General features: G+C 40.8%; 1 protein-coding gene and 1 non-coding gene across 2 annotated transcripts; one reads left to right on the top strand and one right to left on the bottom strand.

The window, feature by feature from the left end:
* Window positions 1–2,243: 2,243 nt before the first annotated feature.
* LOC115200704 (U7 small nuclear RNA) lies at window positions 2,244–2,299 on the top strand. Its single transcript, XR_003879598.1, has one exon. It is a non-coding gene; the product is annotated as a U7 small nuclear RNA (small nuclear RNA).
* Window positions 2,300–8,225: 5,926 nt separating this feature from the next.
* On the bottom strand, window positions 8,226–24,866 carry LOC115200073 (alpha-1A adrenergic receptor-like). Its single transcript, XM_029762776.1, has 4 exons — window positions 24,543–24,866; window positions 17,232–17,350; window positions 15,620–16,639; window positions 8,226–9,148 (listed from the first exon to the last, which is right to left on the bottom strand). Exons 3-4 carry the CDS (start codon window positions 16,521–16,523, stop codon window positions 8,637–8,639), a joined length of 1,416 nt encoding a protein of 471 aa, XP_029618636.1. The 5' UTR covers window positions 16,524–16,639; window positions 17,232–17,350; window positions 24,543–24,866; the 3' UTR covers window positions 8,226–8,636.
* Between the last annotated feature and the right edge of the window lie 78 nt (window positions 24,867–24,944).

The following is a 24,944-nucleotide window of genomic DNA, read 5'->3' as shown; positions in this document are numbered from 1 at the left end:
TGAGTAAAAGTCTAAAAGTATCTGGTTTTAAATGTACTTAAGTACAGTGGTGGAAAAACTATTCAATTATCAAGTCAAAAGTACAAGTAAATGCTATTCATCAAATTCCTTGTATTAAGCAAACCAGATGGCATGATTTTCTTGTTTGTTTCAATTTACGGACAGCCAGGGGCACCGTCCAACACAGACATAATTTACAAGTGCAGTATTTGTGTCTAGCGAGTCCACCAGCTCAAAGGCAGTAGGGATGTCAACATGTTATATTGATAGGTGTGGAAATTGGACCCTATTGCTGTCCTGCCTGAGCATTGGAAATGTATCGAGTACTTTTTGGTGTCAGGGAAAATGTATGGAAGTAAAAAGAACATATTTTCTTCAGAAATGTAGTACATTTAAAATGTGTCCAAAATATAAATAGTAAAGTACAGATAGTCCAAAAAACTACTTAAGTAGTGCTTCAAAGTATTTTTACTTAGTTACTTTACACCACTGCCATTCAGACCCCAGTCCTACCTACCTACAGGTTATAGAAAATGTGTGGACCTGGCATCCTTTCACTCCCTCCTCTCTTCATTTTCCTCTTCTGTCTCTGCTGCTAAAGCCACTTTCTACCACTCTAAATTCCAAGCATCTGCCTCTAACCCTAGGAAGCTCTTTGCCACCTTCTCCTCCCTCCTGAATCCCCCCCCCCCCCCCTCTGCGGATGACTTCGTCAACCATTTTGAAAAGAAGGTCGACGACATCCGATCCTTGTTTGCTAAGTCAAACGACACTGCTGGTCCTGCTCACACTGCCCTACCCTGTGCTTTGACCACTTTCTCCCCTCTCTCGCGTCTTGTGACGGCCGCCCAACAACCTGCCCGCTTGACCCTATCCCCTCCCCTCCTCTCTTCTCCAGACCATTTCCGGAGACCTTCTCCCTTACCTCACCTCGCTCATCAACTCATCCTTGACCGCTGGCTACGTCCCTTCCGTCTTCAAGAGAGTTGCACCACTTCTGAAAAAACCTACACTCGATCCCTCCGATGTCAACAACTACAGACCAGTATCCCTTCTTTCTTTTCTCTCCAAAACTCTTGAACGTGCCGTCCTTGGCCAGCTCTCCTGCTATCTCTCTCAGAATGAGAGAGATAGCAGGAGAGAGCCCTGGTGTCCCCCAGAGCTCTGTTCTAGGCCCTCTCCTATTCTCGCTATACACCAAGTCACTTGGCTCTGTCATATCCTCACATGGTCTCTCCTATCATTGCTATGCAGACGACACACAATTAATCTTCTCCTTTCCCCTTTCTGATAACCAGGTGGCGAATCGCATCTCTGTATGTCTGGCAGACATATCAGTGTGGATGACGGATCACCACCTCAAGCTGAACCTCAGCAAGACGGAGCTGCTCTTCCTCCCGGGGAAGGACTGCCCGTTCCATGATCTCGCCATCACGGTTGACAACTCCATTGTGTCCTCCTCCCAGAGTGCTAAGAACCTTGGCGTGACCCTGGACAACACCCTGTCGTTTTCCACTAACATCAAGGTGGTGACCCGATCCTGTAGGTTCATGCTCTACAACATTCGCAGAGTACGACCCTGCCTCACACAGGAAGCGGCGCAGGTCCTAATCCAGGCACTTGTCATCTCCCGTCTGGATTACTGCAACTCGCCTTTGGCTGGGCTCCCTGCCTGTGCCATTAAACCCCTACAACTCATCCAGAACGCCGCAGCCCGTCTGGTGTTCAACCTTCCCAAGTTCTCTCACATCACCCCGCTCCTCCGCTCTCTCCACTGGCTTCCAGTTGAAGCTCGCATCCGCTACAAGACCATGGTGCTTGCCTGCGGAGCTGTGAGGGGAACGGCACCTCCGTACCTTCAGGCTCTGATCAGGCCCTACACCCAAACAAGGGCACTGCGTTCATCCACCTCTGGCCTGCTCGCCTCCCTACCTCTGAGGAAGCACAGTTCCCGCTCAGCCCAGTCAAAACTGTCGCTGCTCTGGCACCCCAATGGTGGAACAAGCTCCCTCACCATGCCAGGACAGCGGAGTCAATCACCACCTTCCGGAGACACCTGAAACCCCACCTCTTCAAAGAATACCTAGGATAGCATAAAGTAATCCTTCTAACCCCCCCCCCCCTTAAAATATTTACATGCACTATTGTAAAGTGGTTGTTCCACTGGATATCATAAGGTGAATGCACCAATTTGTAAGTCGCTCTGGATAAGAGCGTCTGCTAAATGACTTAAATGTAAATGTAAATGTAATGCTCTTTTAGTATTTCTCTAGTAGGTTTCTTCAAGGAGAAAGCCTCCACTTCTATCTCAAAGATAATAAAACAAAAACATTGTATTAAATACTACAGTAATGTCCGCAAAAACATTACAGTAACTACATTAATTATTATGTGTACTACATATTATTTTATTACAGTGTTTTGCTATAGTTAACTGTAATTACTACAGTATTCTACAGTGAATACTACAGTTAAGTCTGTAAAAACACTACACTGAATACAAAACAAATTCAAATTAAATTGAAATATTTGTCACATGCTTTCTAAACAACATGTGTGGACTAACAGTGAAATGCTTACTTAAGGGCACTTTTCAACAATGCAGAGAGAAAGAAAATAGAGAAATAATAGAGAAGTAAAACACGTAATAATAAAAGTAATAATGAATACATAACAAGTAACGATAACTTGGCTATATACACGGGGTACCAATACTGAGTCAATGTGCTGGGGTACGAGGTAATTGATGTAGATATGTATATATAACTAGGAATAAAGTGACAGATAATAAACAGTAGCAACACCGTATGTGATGAGTAAAAAAAAAGAGTCAATGCAGGTTAGTCCAGGTAGCTATTTGGTTAACTATTTAGCTAACTTTTTAGCAGTCATGGTTTGGGGGTAGAAGCTGTTCAGGGTCCTGTTGGTTCCAGACTTGCATCGGTATCGCTTGCCGTGCGGTAGCATAGAGAACAATTTTATGTCTTGGGTGGCTGGAGTCTTTGACAATTTTTAGGGTCTTCCTTTGACAGAGCCTGACATAGAGATCCTGGATGGCAGTGAGTTCGGCCCCAGTGGTGTACTGGGCCGTACGCACTACCCTCTGTAGCCATTTTCAATTTGGGCTGTAACACAAAAAAAATGGAAAAAGTCAAGGGGTGTGAATGCTTTCAGAAAGCCCTGTATACCATAGTATACTATAGTATTTTTTCATGTGGGTGAAAATGCTTTGGGAGTTTTTTGGAGTCAAAAGGTTATTTCAGGACCATGGCAGTTAGGCGTGTGTGTCTGAGTCTCTGAGTCTTTCTCAGAGAAGGAATGAATTAACAGCGTCTTTGCCCTCGTGGGAACTTCGTATCAAAGTATTTCTATGGAAGTCTATCCTTCGTATGTCACAAGCACGTTACATTGGGCTGAGTCAAAAGTAAAATCAGCAGGGTCTGGTTCACGTGTCATTGCAACAGAGGATGGAAACTTATATTTTTCCACTCTGATCCATTTTCAGCCAAAGCAGTATTAGTGGAATTCATTAGAAGGGTTGCATTTCAAAGACCGTAGAACATTAAAAACCAGAAGCAGAGGGTAGAGCAAAGAGAGACTTAAAAATGTGTAATGCCTTTCTCAGTACTTCTTTTTTTGTATTATTTGATTGGCGATACTAGTGTGCTACCTGCATGACTATTTTATCTTTCTTTGGAAGCTACAGCCCACGCACCCACACACTTCTTATTCAGGAAACTGGGAGCATCTGCATAGGAGTGGTGTCTACTCGGTACTGGTTGTAGGTTTTTACCCACAACTTTTCTATGATCAGAAAAAAGCAATTGCATACTTTTAATAATGCAGGTTTGATTGAATTGGGCTCTTAGTCTCTTTGTATCTCTCTTTATATCTCTCTTTGTATCACTCTTTGTATCCCTCTCTCCAGCCCAGAGAGCGAGAGACAGTCAGTTCATCATCAATACCATCTGTGTTTTGAGCCAATAGCCTCTCGATTACGTCAGTACTGAGACAGTATGACTCACAGAGAGAGAGGCACATTCATGCCAGCCAATGTCAATGGGGACAGAGTGTCTGCTGGCTCAATAAGTATTTCTGGCCACTCCCCTCAGGTCAGCCTGTCCACTTGGCTGCCAGGACTTGCTGGAGATATTCATCTTCATGCCGGGAGTGACGATTGTCGTTGCAATGCCATTCACATTCCAACCGCACAGAGGGAGTACATTGTAACACCCAAGAGAAAATAATAATAATTGGAAAGTCAACCAATACTGCCTGCGCTCCATATCCTGTTCACTACCATGCTTCTGCCTTGATGTAAATTACAGATAACCCCTCTGTAGAGATTATTATTATGCCCACAATGTGGTCAGTGCATACCCACATGAGGAAACCTGGTTGAGAAAATACTCAGAGAGCAAATTTTCTGTATCAGTTAGGTAGGTAGGCAGGCAGGCAGGCAGGCAGGCAGGCAGGCAGGCAGGCAGGTCGGAATGGAAAGTTCAGTGCTTCTGCTGTTTTCTATAACCTGAAGGGAACACCATATATGGTCTATACCTGGCATGTAGGTTTTTCACTTATGGGTGGCACAAATTGGGATATGGGGGAGGGGAATGGACAAGGTATATGCAAATTAAAAACTGTAGTATATACTAGTAATTACTGTAGTGTTTTTGTGGACATCACTGTAATATTTACTGTAGTGTTCTGCGGTCTGTAGTATACTGTATTATTTACTGTAGTATTCTACAGTATACTGCAAAGTCCTATAGTAAGTACTACACATGATCGGGATACTACAGTGTGTAGTATAGTATTCTACAGTACTGTATATTACAGTGTACTACAGAGTTCTATAGTATTTACTGTAGTATTCTATACTAAAGTGTAGTATTTTTTCACATGGATATCCATGCAATCACTTTTATTTGTGTGCTTGTGTAAGTGGCGGTCGGTGATGTTTAAGATGAGGGAGGACATTCTTTTTTCTTATGAGCATGGCCTTATTTCTAGTACAGCATATTGGATGACTGTCATTCATATTCCATTCACCCAGCTCGATGAAACATCGAGTGGTTTAGGCTACTATATTATACTCTAATTTTCCCTATACCCATCATGAAGTTGCTACAATCTAGCTTATGAACGAAAGTTTCCAACGTAGGTGCACAGGTAGAGAGAAAAATTTGAGTAGTCAAGGTGACAGACAGTGACACATTCAATACCGCCTTGCACGCTCTTGTCCGCATCTAGCTATTCTAGGGCGTAATCATTAGTCCAACAGTTGCAAACAAGGGTTTCTATTGGTCAAATTCAGGTAGGTTTATCCCTGTTTTGTTCCATTTGCTTCTGTTTAAGAAACGTTTTGCAACAGAATCAGTGGAATGAATACACCCCTGATCACATGCAAACACAGTTCACTTTCATAGCAGCCACACAGAAAGAGCATTATATTTTTGCTCGTTGTAGAATTCCTTCTCGCATCTACGCACTCTACTCCTCTCACCTTTTCCCTTCGCTTGTGGACTTCAGTGCACAACACATCAGCTGTCTGTCACAAGGCAGAAAAACTTTTCCAAGCCAAACCTTCATATTATAACCGCTACACACAGCCTACATCGTTGTCATCATGTTAGCTAACGTCATAGCTAGTAAACATAGCTACTAGAACTAACACATTAGTAGATCCGCTACAATCATGCAGTAAAGTGTACAGTCAGCAAGCAGTTTAGCAGTTACATCAAGGGGCCCTGTTGACAATAAATTTATAAAACCAAAAGCTTGCCTTGACTTGAAAGCGTTCCAGTGTTGGACAGCCATAGCGTTGGATAGCCATCCCTCTCCAGTGTTGGATAGCCATCCCTCTCCGTTTGAGGTGGGTGTTTGAGTAGTCTAAACTAGCTAGCTGCATTTGCTAGCTAAGTGAAAGTGAAAAAAATTACAATGATATATACAGTGCTGTAAAAAGGTGTTTTCCCCCTGTCTAAATTTCTCTACTTTTGCATATTTTTGATACTGAATGTTATCAGATCTTCAACCAAAACCTAATATTAGTTCAAGGGAACCTGAGTGAACAAATAACACAACAATTGCATACTTATTTCCTTTATTTCATAAACAAAGTTATGCAACACCCAATACCCCTATGTGAAAAAGTTATTGCCCCCTTACACTCAATAACTGGTTGTGCCACCTTTAGCTGCAATGACTCCAACCAAATGCTTCCTGTAGTTGTTGATCAGTCTCTCATGTCGCTGTGGAGGAATTTTGTCCCATCCATCCATGCAGAACTGCGGTAACTCAGCAATATTTGGGGGTTTTCAAGCATGAACTGCCACAACATCTCAATTGGGATTAGGTCTGGACTTTGACTAGGCCATTCCAAAACTTCAAATTTGCTGCTTTTTAGCCATTTTCATGATTGTGTGTTTTGGATCAGTCTTGCTGCATGACCCAGCTGCGCTTTAGCTTCAGATCACAGACAGGCCTGACGTTCTCCTGTAGAATTCTTTGATACAGATTGGGTGGACAACATGTCAGTTCATGCTGCAAGAACTCTGATAGGTTGGAGGAAATCCTCCAGAAGTTGTCATAATTACTGTGTAAGTATATGGAAGGGGGTGCGAACCATGAGCCTCCTAGGTTTTGTATTGAAGTCAATGTACCATGAGGAGGACAGAAACTAGCTGTCCTCCGGCTACACCATGGTGCTACTGTTGAGTACTGTTGAGGCTACCGTAGACCTTCATTGCAAAACAGTGTGTTTTATCAAATTATTTGGTGACGTGAATATATTTAGTATAGTTTCATCTAAAAAGGATAACCTTTTTAATTTCACTATTTTTGAGGAGGATGGTCCTCCCCTTCCTCCTCTGAGGAGCCTCCACTGTGTGGATGCAATTTGAAAAAGGTTCCCTGAAACTGGAAAGCCTGAGCTACAGTATGAAGGCAAATTTCTCACTGGTTTATGGTGGATTTAGAGGCTTGGGAGCAGTTATGAGGTCAAAACCCATGAAATGATTCCTCAGAATTCCAAAGAAGGAAGTTAATCTTCTGTCTGGCAGTGGAGATTGGAAAGTGGTATCGTGGGAATGTTGGAGTACAAAGCAATACTGTCCATGCGTGTTTATGAAACATGTGTGTCCATGAAATCACAAAAAAAGGATTCTCAAAGTGATGTTGCAACTCCCAAACTGAGAATATCTCATAATCTTTTTATTGGAATACGTGACATGGAAGGACAGTATCCTCTTGGGTTCCAGCCTGCTGTGGACAGTATGGTGTGATTCATTTGTGATGGGCATTGTGCCTGCCCTCTGACTCCCCAGGGAGACTGGGAGGGATGTCACCGTATCATACAGTCACACACTATTCTCACAACGGGACAAGAGCTTGGTGAAGGGTAAGACACTGGGAGAAATATTACAATTTTGAGCAATTTGTGAGGTTACCACCAATTACATATGTACAGACTTGACCTATTATGCATTGGTAATATTCTTTGTAAGTATACAACTTGTAAACATTACACAAGGAACACACAATTTGGTCCTTCTTTGGAAATACCTTCACAAACCCCAATATCTTATCAGGAATATCTGTAATAAATAATACATATATTGATATAGCTAAAGTGTAGATCCCAGTAAAATTACTGAGCTCCCCATGGAAAACATTTTTCTAACATGTATATTTAAAAGGGGAGGGGGATATATTTTGCTCTTGGGGAACTATCACTTTTGGCGTTAGATTGGAATAGTAATTTGGACTGTTTTTCTTTACTATTCAAATCAACTGGATGGTAAAGTGTGAAGAGTGGCAAAGGCCACCCGAGAGAATGTGCACTTGTCTTAAAGGCCCAGTACAGTCAAAGACGTGATTTTCCTGTGTTTTATATATATTTCCACACTATGAGGTTGGAATAATACTGTGAAATGTGAAAATTATGATGATTCCCTTTTAGTGTAAGAGCTGGATAGAGTTGTGGCCTGCCTGGTGGCATCACCAGGTGGTAAATTAGTTAATAGACCAATAAGAAAGAGAGTTCCAATAACAGCTAATTTTCCATTTTCCCCTTCCCACTCAGACCACTACCAGACAGCCTTAGCAAAAATTCTTTCTTGAGAAATTGCTCTTCACCAAGAAGCTATTTTTGTTTCTCACTAGTATAAGACGCTCTGATTAAGAACATCTGCTAAATGACTAAAATGTAAATGTAATGTTACTTTTTGATCATTTTAATTGAAAACAATCACAGCAAGGTACTTAATTGTTACCCAGAAATTAGTTGATATGTAGATAATAACTGCTGCATTGGACCTTTAAAGAGTGTCAACATCTCAAGGTAAAACCTTGGTTTAGTGTGTAAAAACAAACAATAATTTAAACACTGCCATTGTGTATCTGCAGTCAGAGTACTCCAAATATTTCAGAATTTCAGCAATCATCTCCACCAGCTATTATTAATGTTCCATCGTTGTAAACTCCACTTAGCTTAGAAATGTATTCACTATTCACTTTAGTTTCTTTTAATAGCACTGGACCTTGAGAGTAGACCATGCTTTGTTTAAGAGAAGACGAGCTACAGTATTCATACCAGAGACATTCAAAATGATTTACTCCATCATTATCTCTGGTTATACAGCCTCTCCATTTTCACACAAAGACAGCTGGTGGATCTTAATGGTGGGCAGGGTCCCGTGTGGAGGGGGCTGGGGATGGCTGGGCTCCTGGTTGAGGCTCCCGTCTCTGATGCAGCAGCAGGTCTTCAGCAGACTCCTACTGCACAGTTGGGCCACCTTAGCCTGTCCTGTCTCTATCTTCCACTCTCTGTCATCCCTAGAGGAGGGTGTGTGGGACAGGGCTATGGAGGAGGAGGTGCTAAGACGGGAGGGTTCACCTCTGCCATCTACTCTCAGAGTGAGAGAATGACCCTGGACCTGGGCATGACTGAGGCCTGGACCCAGGTAATGAGTGGCTCTGGGCTGGGATCTCAGACAGCGCACTCCCAGAATACTCTGGAAGGCCTTCTTAAACTCCTGGTTGGAACAGGGGTAGATGATAGGGTTGATGCAGCTGTTGAAGTAGCCCAGCCAGAAGGTGATCTTGAAAACTGTGTCCGAAGGTCTGTATGCCGGGAATATGGAACCTATAATAGGCCACACACACACACACACACACACACACACACACACACACACACACACACACACACACACACACACACACACACACACACACACACACACACACACACACACACACACACACACACACACACACACACACACACACACACACACACACACACACACACACAGAGAGAGAGAATTAGACACGGACACACATACGACACATTCAAAGGGAATAAAACTGATTAACATCAAGGTATTGACGTCAAGGTATCAGATATATTAAAATTGCCTTCATAAATCCTACTGCTTCTGATTACAGGGGCTCATGGGAGAAAGTGTGATAAGAGTGTGAGCTGCACACTTAATAGTGAAGTAGATTAAATGGTTTAACATGCACATTACATGAAGGACTTTTCCCAGCCAATGCTCGACATTAAAATAATTAAATGGCTAATGTCTTGGATGGCCTTGAATTTGAGCATCTATCTTCACAGGTAGGCTGGGCGAGCTGTCTTGTGAAAATCTTTAATGGAGAAGCTGTTGGAGAATTTTTAGTGATGTGGAGATAGAGAAGAAGAGAGAAAGAAAGAGAACGAGGGAAAGAAAGGAGGCGAAGTTTGAGTAGATATGATTCTGTGTCAAGTACATCTCAGATGACTACTGTGCAACAAGCAACAGCTATCCTACTACTCTTCTAACTACTGAATTCATACATCGTGGAAACTTGATTGCCGTTACTCAGGAAGCCTAATTTATCTATGAAAAGTTGACACAATAAAGACAGTGATGCAAAACAGGTTTTTTTAAGAAAGCTAAACAAATAATTTGGTCTCATTCTCTCCCTCTACTGCACCAAACAGAGGGTATACAGTGATGTATAGCGACAGAAAACAAGATAGAGTGAGCAATAAATAATGGATGACCAATAAATGTGCTCACTTCCCAAGTGAGACGTTGCCATGCATCCAGGAAGACAAAGAAGCACACTACTGCTCAAATACTGTAGCTCACTACCAACACCCCCAAATATAACTCATAATGTCAGTAATGATTTAAGATAACAATACCAAAGATGCATGGTAGGCACAAGTGCAACTACTGACTAACGACCACAGCACCAGCAGACAAAATACCACTACCTTGTGAACATGTGAGTAAACAGTTGCTTAGCTCTTGGTCATGCCTTTTTAAATAGCTACTGGAACAAACCAGTCTGAAAATAAACATACTGCCAAGACAGTGATAGCCCTCTTAACCCTTTTGACCCACTCAAATCCCCACAAGGGTAAGTTTCCTTCTTGAAGAAGAAATAAAGCCTGTCCCAATAAACCAAAGCAAACAAGAATAACCATCCCCAGCCGAACACAATCAATCTTAACTTGAAAAGCGTTCTGTGATTTAACAGGATAATGATACTTAACATTGTTGTCCAGACATGGTAAGGGAGTAGAATCACCACCCTAGCTCTCTATTGCAGTTGCTATATTTCTGAGCATGAGAGTGTATAATAAATCGGAACCCTGAGGGGTTAAGAAGGAGTTGACTTGATCTTAAATTTGATTTGATTTAAATGTTCTTCCCACATTCATCCGATACTGAAATGATTAAACTAACAAGCAGACTAAATCTTTCCTTCCTGCTGTGATCACACTGATGAGAATGCCTCTATGTGCAAGAGAAATAGATGCCGAGAGAGAGAGAGATGGAGAGCGAAAGAGAGTGGGAGAGAGATAAAGAGAGAGAGATAGAGATAAAGAGAGATAAAGAGAGAGAGATAGAGATAAAGAGAGAGAGAGAGAGAGAGAGAGAGAGAGAGAGAGAGAGAGAGAGAGAGAGAGAGAGAGAATGGTTGTCTGAAAAGTGTGTGTGTAATATGATCAACAGAAAGTTTCCGGCAGCATGTGCTCAGCACTCCACCCATCCCCAGATGTTGCCAGAGAGACTAGGGGATCACAAACTGGCTCCCCAAACTCCCAGTGACCTCTGCTACCAGGCCACCTATAGGTTGCTAGGGAGGTTGCTAGGGGGCAGGACAGCAGACAGTCCTTCTGCCTGCTCAGGTCAGAGCCTCATCAGTCTTTCTCCAAGTGGAGTACGTGGACAGACGTGAGTGATGTTGCTATTGAAACTTGTGTGCATTTACTGTTGGTTGTTACTAATGCCAGTCATTAATAGCAGTTGATGCTACTATGTGTTAAACAGTCATTGTCATGTTATGTTTATTATGTATAGTATATTCATTCATATTTCTCTTTGTACAGAACCACATGCATTGCATATGTCCTCTGGAAATGAATAGTTTCATTCCAAAACGCTATACCAATTTTCAGAAATGTTGGTAAATTTGCTTTTATTGTTTAAAGACATTATGAATGAGATTAATGTGTTTTTTTTCACTATCTAATCATGGCATGGGGGTTGTTCAATGACAGATATGTATTTGTTTAAAATCTGTCATGTCATGGTTTAATTTCAGAGAGACAAATAATCGTGTTTTCTTTCTTCTAAATGCTATATATCCACCTCACTCTCAGAGAAATAAGTAGTACTGCTAGGTTTTACACAGTCAAACGTAACAAATAACTACATTTTTAGTAAAGAAATGTACAAATTATATATTTGCGACATCAATATCCAATTTAAAAAATATATATAATTAAAGACAGTGATATGAGATCTGTATGTAAAACATTTACATTTGACATTTTAGTCATTTAGCAGATGCTCTTATCCAGAGAGACTTACAGTAAGTGCATTCATCTTAAGATAGCAAGGTAAGACAAGTACATGTCACAGCCAAATATACAGGACACGAACATTCCATTCCAGCTAAACAATGAATATATAGCGTTTAGCAAAAAAAACATTTTCATACTCTCTCAAATATATGAATAAAATATCTGACAACAGTAATATTTTACACACACATGAAGGTACCCATAAGCAATCATTTCTGATGAAAAAATACAAATGTGAAAAATGTGTGGATATAGCATTCAAGTCTTCAAATACAGTTTCTTATGTGTAACTCTCTGTGAGGTTGCCTTATTCACAGACCACCCCAACTGGAAAGCCGCTCTCTTTCAACCACAGCAGCTCTTTGATCACACTGAGAAGATGACTGGGACAGAGGCTGACTCAAAGGGACCACCCACCCATGCTGAGAGTATCTCTGTTATCTGAAGAATCCTATGATGACCCAGTGTCTGGCTAGCCTAGTACCAGACCCGGCCACAGCTTTAACCTTTGTTGCCTGCACTGCATCACTGAGACACCTGGCCCAAACTGCAGTAACTCCTCAGTGGCCTTCCGAAAAACCATTAAATTAACACCAATCGACAATGGTGTCTTGGAAATGAATGAATGGAAATGGACATTCCAAACGTACTCTATCTTTCTCTGTAGCTCTCTATCTCTATCACTTTCTAGTGTGTGTGTGTGTGTGTGTGTGTGTGTGTGTGTGTGTGTGTGTGTGTGTGTGTGTGTGTGTGTGTGTGTGTGTGTGTGTGTGTGTGTGTAGTTGAAGTCTCTAATATAGGATCATTTCTTGAGACTGGTATTTTGGCTTGCCTGAAAATCCTCTCAATATTTTCTACACAATAGTGTTACGTAAACACGATAATTTAATCAAATGAAATGATGAGGATAATGGGCCTAATCGGAAATGTTCATCAATCAGTTTTCTTTTAAAAGAATACTGACTCTATTCAAAGATTGTGATAACATCAGTAAACGTTTATGGCAATTATACTTGTTATTGGGCATTGTGTGCTCTGAAATAAAAGCTACTGAAATAAAAAATTTATTTCATTATTTCCACATGAAATACCACATTATTGGTAAGTGTATGTGCAGTTGGGGTCAGAAGTTTTCATACACTGTAGCCAAATACATTTAAACTCAGTTTTTCACAATTCCTGACATTTCATTCTAGTAACAATTCCGTCTTAGGTCAGTTAGGATCACCACTTTATTTTAAGGGTGTGAAATGTCAGAATAATAGTAGAGAGAATGATTTATTTAAGCTTTTATTTCTTTCATCACATTCCCAGTGGGTCAGAAGTTTACATACACTCAATTAGTATTTGGTAGCATTGCCTTTAAATTGTTTAACCTGGGTAAAATGTTTCAGGTAGCCTTCCACAAGCTTCCCACAATAAATTGGGGGATTTTTGGCCCATTCCTCCTGACAGAGCTGGTGTAACTGAGTCAGGTTTGTAGGCCTCATTGCTCGCACACGCTTTTTTAGTTCTGCCCACAATTTTTCTATGGTTTTGAGCTCAGGGCTTTGTGATGGCCACTCCAATACCTTGACTTTGTTGTCCTTAAGCCATTTTGCCACAACTTTGGAAGTATGCTTGGGGTCATTGTCCATTTGGAAGACCCATTTGCGACCAAGCTTTAACTTCCTGACTGATGTCTTGAGATGTTGTTTCAATATATCCACATAATTTTCCTCCCTCATGATGCCATCTATTTTGTGAAGTGTTCCAGTCTCTCCTGCAGCCAAGCACACCCACAACATGATGCTGCCACCCCCCGTGCTTCATGGTTGGGATGGTGTTCTTCGGCTTGCAAGCTTCCCCCTTTTTCCTCCAAACATAATGGTCATTATTGCCAAACAGTTCTATTTTTGTTTCATCAGACCAGAGGACATTTCTCCAAAAATTACGATCTTTGTCCCCATGTGCAGTTGAAAACCGTAGTCTGACTTTTTTATGGCGGTTAAAGAGCAGTGGCTTCTTCCTTGCTGAGCGGCCTTTCAGGTTATGTCGATATAGGTGTCACGGTTGTCGTAGGAATGAGCGGACCAAAGTGCAGCGTGCGTGTCGTTCCACATTTTATTTACACTGTGAAACGACGCAATACATAAATAAACTGAATGACAAAAACAACAAACCGTGATGCAGCGGTGAAACATACACTGCCTCAAAAACAATCTCCCACAAACCCAGGTGAGACAAACACCAACTTAAATATGACCTCCAATTAGAGACAACGATGACCAGCTGCTTCTAATTGGAGATCATCTCAAACAAATCCCAACATAGAAATACAGAAACTAGGACAGCCCAACATAGAAATACAAAACTAGAACATAACATAGAAAAACTAAACTAGAACACCCCCCTGTCACGCCCTGACCTACTCTACCATTGAAAATAACAGCTTACCATGGTCAGGACGTGACAATAGGACTTGTTTTACTGTGGCTATAGATACTTTTGTACCTGTTTCCTCCAGCATCTTCACAAGGTCCTTTGCTGTTGTTCTGGGATTGATTTGCACTTTTCGCACCAAAGTACGTTCATCTCTAGGAGACAGAACGCGTCTCTTTCTTGAGCGGTATGACGGCTGCATGATCCCATGGTGTTTATACTTGCGTACTATTTTCATACAGATGGCCATGGTACCTTCACGCATTTGGAAATTGCTCCCAAGGATGAATCAGACTTATGGAGGTCTACAATTTTTTTTCTGAGATCTTGGCTGATTTCTTTTGATTTTCCCATGATGTCAAGCAAAGAGGCACTGAGTTTGAAGGTAGGCCTTGAAATACATCCACAGGTACACCTCCAATTGACTCAAATTATGTCAATTAGCCTATCAGAAGCTTCTAAAGCCATGACATCATTTTCTGGAATTTTCCAAGCTGTTTAAACTTAACTACAGTCAACTTAGTGTATGTAAACTTCTGACCCACTGGAATTGTGATACAGTGAATTATAAGTGAAATAATCTGTCTGTAAACAATTGTTGGAAAAATGACTTGTGTCATGCACAAAGTAGATGTCCTAACCGACTTGCCAAAACTATAGTTCGTTAACAAGAAATTTGTGGAGTGGTTGAAAAATGAGTTTTAATGACTCCAACCTAAGTGTATGTATACTTCTGACTTCAACTGCATATTCTACAAAAAATATGTCTGGTAGTTAAGTTAGACAAAAGCAGTCATGTATGACAAGTAAAATAACATAAGGGTGAGGAGAAGATTGGCATTTTGCACGATTCAAACAAATACTTTGATTAGTGTACTCTTTTTAATGATACATTTGAGTTACTTCAGATGGTTTCTGTTTGTAAACAAGTTTTAATTCGTGTCATCAATGAAAGTAAATCTTTGCAGATGCAGCCCATTATTGATTAATGTGACAATAGACTACATTTTACATCATCCACAACCAACAACCTCACATAATCTAAAATAAATGATTTATTACACACGTAAATAAACTTGTTCTATTTCTATGGTTGATACCGTATGACATAAGAAAGGCTTGCATGAGACTGTTGTGAACATCTATTTTGGGAGTCATCCCACACTCCCTCCTACAGCCATCTCTGCAATGCAATTTAATTATAAACCCTCGTAAATTATTTTGCCAAGTGTCGATACAAAAGGAGGTGACATTAACAGCATGACACAGCAGCTGTGGAGCACGATCTACAAGGTAAGGAGCCTGGGTACATTGGGTAACACTCACCTATGGGCAGAACCAGGAAGAAAGGCAGCCAGCAGAGCACGAAGCAGCCAACCACAATGCCCAGGGTCTTGGCGGCCTTCTTTTCTCGGGAGAACTTGAGGAGGCGCAGGGCGAAGTGTGTGTGGCTGCGCAGGGCCTCGTCCTCAGACACAGCCGTGTTGCCGCGGTGGATCCTCAGCGTGATGCTCTCTGAGTCTGACTTGTCTATTTTGTGACCCTCCCTCAGGCCCCGGCTCTCCTGGCGGGCCACCACATACACCCTGCAGTACATAGACAGTATGATGGCCAGCGGGAGGTAGAAGGAGCCCACAGCAGAGAAGATGGCATAGGCAGGCTCCTCTGTGATCTTACAGATAGACTCATCCTCAGGCGCCGGCTCCTTCCAGCCAAACAGAGGGCCGATGGAGATTGTGACAGACAGAGCCCACAGGCCCACCAGAGCTAGCAGTGCCCTGCGCTCTGTCACGATGGCTGGGTAGCGCAGCGGGTAGCTGACCCCGATGTAGCGGTCCACTGAGATCACACACAGGCTCATGATGGAGGCTGTGCAGCACAGCACGTCCACCGCTGCCCACACGTTGCAGAATGGCCGTCCGAACACCCAGTACCCTAAGATCTCAAAGGTGGCAGAGAAGGGCAGCACGATGGAGCTCAGCAGGAGGTCTGCCACCGCTAAGTTGACAATGAAGTAGTGTGTGACTGTGCGTAGGTGTCGATGACAGACCACCGACAAGATAACCAGGATGTTCCCAAAAACCCCAAATATGATGAAGGTCCCAAGTATCAGTCCCAGCGCCACAGCCTTGATCACATTGAGCTCTGGGACAAACGCCTGGCTGCAGTTGGAGCAGTTCTGTGTCGGAGGCTCTGGGGTCATGTTCATGCTGCCTGCTATAGGAACCATCTGTTCTCTATACAGTATTGATACACTGTGCTGCCCTGTACTGTAACAGTAGACTGATAAACAGACTGCAGACAGTTATGTTTGCTGAGAGAAGACAAGGACATCAGAGCACTTTCCTGAGAAGTAAAAATAATTAAAATAAGGATCACATTAAGACTGTCATGTCAAATTATAATTTGACTGATGATGTCTCAATCTAATGAGCAATTACGATTCATCAAAAATAGTAAGCTATGTTCTTGTTTTAAACACTGAGCGAGACCCACATTGTGTATGCAGAGGAATGCTATTTAACATATTAATCATAATCCATTTTGAGATTGTGCTGGATGTTAAGCCACAAGTTATAATACAGTTGGAGACCACAAAAGATCTTTGATGGAGTGTGGAGTCGACTCTCTGACAGTCTGACCTGTCAGAGTCGTATTTGGTTACTGAGGATCATGATCATAGGCATTGCTCTGAGGCCGATCTCTCTGATCTTCCCAATATCTACTTCAAAGTGTACAAGGGAAGTCTGTGTCATATCAAAAATGTAGAATAGTAGGAAGAGGACAGTGAAGCATATACAATCTACAAACTGAGTAGTTTGGTTTTAGTTTGGCTCAATCCAACTGGAAGAGAATACTGAAAGATATTCTCACTGAGCTTGAGCTCCAGACCAGACCGCTTGCCAGAGTAGGAGTTAGGAGGTAGGAGGGTTATTACAGGTGAGGAGACAGGCCAGTTCCAGGGCAAGTCTGGCCAAGCCTCCTGAAAGTGGGAACAGCCTCAGCTTGGATGTGGATGAGTTGAATAGTCACTGTGCATCTGTGGCATGACTCCCCCTGAAAGAAAGAGATACAGCCATGACATCCAACCACCACAACAGATCTCATGGAAAATCAAACCTCAGTAAGACAAGTCGCTATATCTTTAAAAACATTTTCAGACAGCCACAATTTGTATTCTGCCGCATGTTTCAATATCATTAGCTGCTTAAAATGACCTATCTGGCTCCTATCCAGTCCCATTGTATGGGAGATACAATCCCTTTTCTCGTCCTGAATTCATTTCCTTCTTGAAAGAAAAGCAGGTGCAGACTTTGCACCTGCTGCAAATGCTTAGCAAATCTGTCCCTTTTTCTCAATTTATCTGTGTAGCCTAAGAATAAAATAGAAGGAAAGCCTCCATATAAAATTTGATTTGATTGCTGACATTTATGACGTAGAAATGTATTCATCTGTCTTAAGACATGCAGTGTGCTGTATCCTTTCATATATACAGTGCCTTCAGAAAGTATTCACACCCCTTGAATTTTTCACAAAAAGGTAGTGGGTAAAGAAAACAGACATTAAAAAGAATAAAACAAAAAATTGGAGCCCCAATTTTAAATATATTAAATTGAGGTTGTGTCACCCATCTACACACAATACTTCATAATGTCAAATCGAATTATGTTTTTAGAATTGTTTACAAATTAATTCAAAATGGAAAGCTGAAATGTCTTGAGTCAATAATTATTCAACCCTTTTGTTATGGCAAAACTAAATAAGCTAAACATTTGCTTAACAAGTCATATAATAAGTTGCATGGACTCACTCTGTGTGCAATAATAGTGTTTAACATGATTTTCAAATGACTACCCCCATCGCTGCACCCTACACATACAATTATCTGTAAGGTCCCTCAGTCGAACACTGAATTTCAAGTACAGATTGAACCACAAAAACCAGGGAGGCTTTCTAATGGTTCGCAAAGAAGGGCACCCATTGGTAGATTGTTAATAAAAAGCAGACATTGAATATCCCTTTGAGCAGGGTGAAGTTATTAATTACATTTTGGATGATGTATCAATACACCCAGTCACTACAAAGATACAGGTGCCCTTCCTAACTCAGTTGCCAGAGAGGAAGGAAACTGCTCAGAGATTTCACCATGAGGCCAATGGTGATTTGTTTTAAGTTACAGAGTTTAATGGCTGTGATAGGAGTTAACTGAGGATGGATCAACAACATTGTAGTTACTCCACAATACTAACATTAATGATAGAGTGAAAAGAAGGAAGCATGTACAGAATAAAAAATATTAAAAAACATGCATCCTCTTTGCAATAAGGCACTAAAGTAATACTGCAGAAAATGTGGCAAAGAAATTAACTTTTTTGTCCTGAATACAAAGCGTTATGCTTGGGGCAAATCCAACACAACACATCACTGGTTACCACTATTCATATTTACAAGCATGGTGGTGGCTGCATTATGTTATTGGTATGCTTGTCATCGGCAAAGAAATAGGGATTAATTAAAAAAAAGTTTACAAAAATAAACGGGACAGATCTAAGCACAGGCAAAATCATAGAGGAAAACCTGGTTCAGTCTGATTTCCAACATGCACTGGAAGACAAATTCACCTTTCCGCAGACCTTTAACCTAAAACACAAGGCCAAATATACACTGGAGTTGCTAACCAAGACGACATTGAATGTTCCTGAGTGGCCTAGTTACAGTTTAGACTTAAATCGTCTTGAAAATCTACGGCAATACCTGAAAATGGTTGTCTAGCAATGATCAACAACCAACTTGACAGCGCTTGATAAGTTGAAAAAAGAATAATGGGCAAATATTGTACAATCCAGGTGTGCAAAGCTCTTAGAGACTTACCCAGAAAGACTCACAGCTGGCTTTCTCTCCTTCGCTTTCAAAGAGTAAACTTTCATAACAGAGGACATAGCTATGTGTACTCTATTTTTCAAGATCTTCCACATAAAAAAAACACTGTCTGACTGATGTTAAATGTATCTAATCAGCTTTGTCACTACTGCTCAATGGCATTTGGTACATGGACGTCATCTATGGAATTTAGATTTGATCGAATGCTTGACAACACATTAGAATACCAAAAGTGGATGGAAACAGCCCTAGTTTGGTTTATATTGGGTTATGATAAGCAGCTTTGACTTAGATGATGACATTAGAAGTTCATCTGAGTGCAGCTCTTAGACTATAAATCCATCAGTGTCAAGGTTTATGTATTCCAAACAATTCTCTTGTACTTTGTATGCACACCAACCATTACCATACAGAATAGGTGAAAGTGGAATCAATGGGTGGAAAAAACACACGGGTTGTAATGGGTCTAAATTAAAACATGACTTAGTTTCCTACTGTCCTCCTTCCCTCTCTCCTCCATCATATTATTGGTTCAGTCTGCTTTCCAACAGACACTGGGAAACAAATTCACCTTTCAGCAGGACAATTACCTAAAACACAAGGCCAAATATACACTCGAGTTGCTTACCAAGATGACATTGAATGTTTCTGAGTAGCCTAGCTACAGTTTTGATTTAAATCGGCTTGAAAATCTATGGCAAGATGTCTGTCTAGCAATGATTAACAACCAACTTGACAGAGCTTGAATAATATTTTTAAGAATAATGGGCAAATATTGTACAATCCAGGTGTGCAAAGCTCTTAGAGACTTACCCCAAAAGACTCACAGCTGTAATAGCTGCCAAAGGTGATTCTAACATGTATTGACTCAGGAGGGTGAATCCTTATCTAATCAAGATACATTAGTGTTTATTTTCCATAATTAAAAAAAATATGTTAGAATTTTCCTACACTTTGACATTAGAGTATTTTGTGTAGCTCATTGAGAAGAAAATGACAATTAAATCAATTTTAATCCCAAATTGTAACACAACAAAATGTGGAAAAAGTCAAGTGTTGTGAATAATTTCTGAAGGCACAGTAATTCATCTTGACTTTGTTGTATGGTGGTGATGCAACAATCTCTCTGACTGTCTCTCCTTCGCCTTCAAAGAGTAAACTTTCATAATAGAGGACATAGCTACATGTATTTTTCACAATGTCCCACAGAAAACACCCACTGTCTGACTGATGTAAAATTAATCTAATCAGCCTTGTCTCTGCTGCTCAATGGCATTTGGTACATGGACGTCATGTATGGAATATACTGGAGATTTGATCGAATGCTTGACAACACAGTAGAACACTAAAAGTGGATGGAAACAGCCCTAGTTTGGTTTATATTGGGTTATGATAAGCAGCTTTGACTTAGATGAGGACATTAGAAGTTCATCTGAGTGCAGCTCTTAGACTATAAATCAATCAGTGTCAAGGTTTATGTATTCCAACCAATTCTCTTGTACTTTGTATGCACACCAACCATTACCATACAGAATAGGTGAAAGTGGACGGTTAGTGATGGGTCTAAATTAAAACATTACTTAGTCCCTTACTGTCCTCCTCCCCTCTCTCCTCCGTCATATCATTATTACCGCAGCGTGACCTTTCCTCTGTGCCCTACAGAGTCCTGCTCCACACTGGCTGAGCAGCTGCTGAAGCAGCCTGATGAACTCCTGTGTACAGTCAGATGCCACTTACATTCACACCTCCAACTAGTTCCTGCGTGTGGTGTGCTGCTGGAGCGAACACTGGGATGGTGCCATAATATTACTCACGGTGTGGGTTATAACACACAACAGCGCTTGGCTTGTGTCCTAGCAGGGCGAGAGTGCTCATTTGCTTTAAGGGCAATATAGGTACTGAACCAGCATCTCTAGACCTCTCTAATGCCCAGAAAGCTCAAATTCAAACTCCCATTCATCAGCTCTGAAAGCGTTCTAATGTCTAAATACATTTGTTGATCGCCAAATATGGAGTTTTGCTGAGCAACTATCTTCATTTACTCCCATTACGGCCAGTATGTATTTCCAAAAAAAGGTCTAAATAAAAATGTACTAGCAACCCCAAAAAATCATATTCTGCACCTCCAATCACTCATTACTGCCCCTCACAGGTCAGAAGTCTACAACAGCTCAATACATTGGAGGTGCCGAAGAGTAATTTTGCTTGTACATTTTTTATTTCATTTTTATTTAGACCTTTTTTGGAAGCACATACCAGCCGTGACAGGTGTAAATGAAGATAATTGTTCAGCAAAATTCCATGTTCATTTTGGTGATCAACAAACGTATTTTGACATTATAACGTTTGCATAGCTGGTGACTGGGAGTTTGAATCAGAGTTTTCTGGGCGTTAGAAAGGTCTCTAATGCACAGATACTTACTTGGGTAGTGTACTAGCAGGATGAGAGAGGGCTCATTTGATTTAAGGGCAATATAGGGTGCTAAGAATGTGTCTGACTTTAGCCACTGAAGCGTGGGACAAATAAAAAACTGCCCATGGCAAAGTTATGAATAAACAACAATGACAGTTGCATCATTGTCACACATGAAAGCATTACTTAATGAGTTGCCCTCAGCATAGTGCCTTGTAAGCAACATCTGGATGTTAGACATTAGGTGCATACCAGACTCAGGTGCACAGGTCACCTGAAATGCCTCACTAAATTACCGCAAACCCAAACAGCAAAGACATTATACTCAAATCAAGAAAACAAGGATTGTTTGTGTCTAGCAAGCTGCACAGACAGCCAACCCCCTCTAAATGGTGCCTGTTGGGATTTGTTCAAATTAAGGATCCTAAAAGCATTACATTATGCCTGAGACAGTGTGTCCACATAACTGCAGTCATGACTGCCCCTAAAGCAACATCCATTCTGTCCAAGATTACATCACAATTACTGGTACACTTTAATGAACAGTTATCACATTATTGCAGTAGTATGGTGGTATTCACTGTCTCTGACTATTAGCTCTAATCAAGTCATAATGCCAGAGAAGCCGGTGTTTGGAGTATATATTGGCATGGGTGTTGTTAGGCCGAGACAAAGTCGGAGGCCGGCAAACCGTGCCAATATATCCTCTGAACACTGGCTTCGAGGGCATTATCACTTTTATACAACGAGCTACCAACATATTCAAATAATGATTTACATATTTTCATTAAAAACCTTATTTTGATTAATTTATTCATACTATTTCATCCTTCCACAAGATATAGTCCTGACACAAATCGAGGGTTGCTACCCAAGCTGGCTGGTTGTTCTTTCTATCGGTTCAGTTGCCAAAGACACAATCCAGTCGTTTTTGTTCTGTATTTATTGACACGACCCAGTCATTCGTTCTAAATGTTCTATTGCCATACTTATCCCTTGCTTGCTAGCTAGCCAACTACGGCTAACTTTGTCACGTCAAACAGTGCAACCAGAATAAAAACAAAGTAGATGCATTTGGATATGTTTAAGCTGTTATCTAGTGGAATTTATTTGGATACATCAATAACGATGAGCTAATGATGCGCGATTTCACCTGGTATAGAAAATGTGCTCCTTGTCAGGACACTATTGTTCATAGGAGATAGACAACAACACAGCTAACACAATCCCTTCAAACTGAAGCTGGAAAGACTGCAAACTAGCTGCACATTGTTTCATTTTATTTGTATATATCCATAAAAATGATGCTTATTCATGATTTCGACTGGCTGACAAAAGCTGCCTGCCTGTCTGTGTAATCCCGACTCGCAACAAGTTCATTACTATGCGACAGCTGTAGATCGAATATGAATATTGAAGCAATGTTGCAAATGTCGGAGAGACAGACAGCAAGATTTATACTAATCTCCGCTGTTGAACCACTACATTTTAGTCTCAAAGATTAGATAATGGCTAGATGTTCTTTATAGTGGAGATATAAATTGCCTGGCTGGGCTGATGAGACAGTGGATTGCACAGTCAGATGGAACAGAGTAAATAGGCATTTTAACATCATAGATTTAGCAGGTGGTCATTTGTGGAATATACACCAGCTGGAATGCAGTTTTAGCCAATCATTTACATTTACATTTAAGTCATTTAGCAGACGCTCTTATTCAGGATTAGCCACACCCATGATATAATGCTCAGTAATCACACTGTTTGTTTTCACATACATTAATGGACTGTGTGGTGACCTCTCACAGCTCAATTCTATTACATGAAAAACTGAAGGAAGAACATGAATATATAGTAGGCCTATGTGGGAAAAATACATAAAAGAAATACTGTCACGTCCTGACCATAGAAAGATGTTATTTTCTATGGTAGGGTAGGTCAGGGTGTGACAGGTTTTTCTTCTTCTATGTTTTGTATTTCTACGTTTAGGTTCTAGTTTTGTATTTCTATGTTGGAGTTTTGTTTGGGATGATCTCCAATTAGAGGCAGCTGGTCCTCGTTGTCTCTAATTGGAGATCATACTTAAGTAGGGGTTTTTCCACCTGGGTTTTGTGGGTGATTAATTTTGAGTTGTGTATGTGTTCATCTCTGCGTCACGGTTTGTTGTTTTTTCATTTCAGTGTATTTATATATTGCATAGTTTCACAATATAAATATAAATGTGGAATGACACACATGTTGCACTTTGGTCCTCTTCTCCTTTCGACAACCGTGACAAATACAAATCCACAATTTATAAGAACATACTATTTCCTCTGCAAAGAAACAAATAAATAAAGAAGCCATGGAAGCTATGGCCTAACAATTGACTGTTTCTCCTTACTGCTTGCTCTTCAAGGCTAATGCAAGGTGCAACGCAACAAACAATTAAACATATTTCATACATCGTTATAGACTACTGAAGCAAGCAAATAGGCTATAGGCTTCAGAATTATTTCATTGTACAAATTTAAACTACACAATCTAGGCTCTGCAAAAGCGCCACATATCTAACGTTGATTAGGTTATTGACTAGTATTGAAAATGACAAAGTTTGTTGAACTATATACACTAGAAGGAACCGTTTTCTTTCGGTAAAGAATAAGAATAACGAGAGAATGAAAAAGTCCAGTAGATGTTCCGTATTTTGACCATAACTGTGATTCTCATAAATGGAACTGATTTCAATATACTTGGATGTAATTTTAAACCAATACTAGTCTACATTTCGTTCTCCTTAGACTACTTAGACTGGCCCAGTGTACATCACAGTAGCCTATGCAATACATGAAAACATTAATAACATATCTGTTGACAATCAACTAAAAATAGATTGCAATAAATGAGTTACTTCTTCAAAAAACAAACTCGATCCCGTTGACCAAAGCAATCAAACATTTTCACTGGACCGGTACTCACCTAACTCTTGACACTTGTCCGGATGGTTTGAACAGCAACAAATGTCAAGTATACGGAAAAGCAAAAAGAAAGATGAAAAAGGAGCATTGTAAGGTGTAAAAAGGACAGGGTGTTAATAACTGCGGGCTTTTGTGATATGCTCCGCTTTCTCGACCGAGGTGAGGTATCCGAAATTAATTCAGATAGCCAAGTGCGCTCCTAATGGAAAGCCCTGGATCCATTTAAGTGCTGCTCTTCAAGAGCATTTACTCCTTGAAACGATGACTACGAAATGAGTCATTGCTACCACCGCTTCACCCCCCCCCCTCCCCGCCTCCACTATAGCCTATACATCTCAGCTTCCTTCAACAGATCAGCATCCCATGCGTCATCAATATTTATACAAAACTTTTGATTTTCCCA

Source organism: Salmo trutta, chromosome 9 (genome assembly GCF_901001165.1).
Source record: "Salmo trutta chromosome 9, fSalTru1.1, whole genome shotgun sequence".
NCBI classification, from domain to species: Eukaryota; Metazoa; Chordata; class Actinopteri; order Salmoniformes; family Salmonidae; genus Salmo; species Salmo trutta.
This window is presented reverse-complemented; position numbering and strand designations above follow the sequence as displayed.

Excerpts from the sequence above, each read along its gene's own strand:
- LOC115200073 (XM_029762776.1), bottom strand. The coding sequence starts at position 16,523 with ATGGTTCCTATAGCAGGCAGCATGAACATGACCCCAGAGCCTCCGACA. Across the intron at positions 9,149-15,619 it reads CTTCCTGGTTCTGCCCATAG|GTTCCATATTCCCGGCATAC; the intron begins GTGAGTGTTACC and ends GGCCTATTATAG.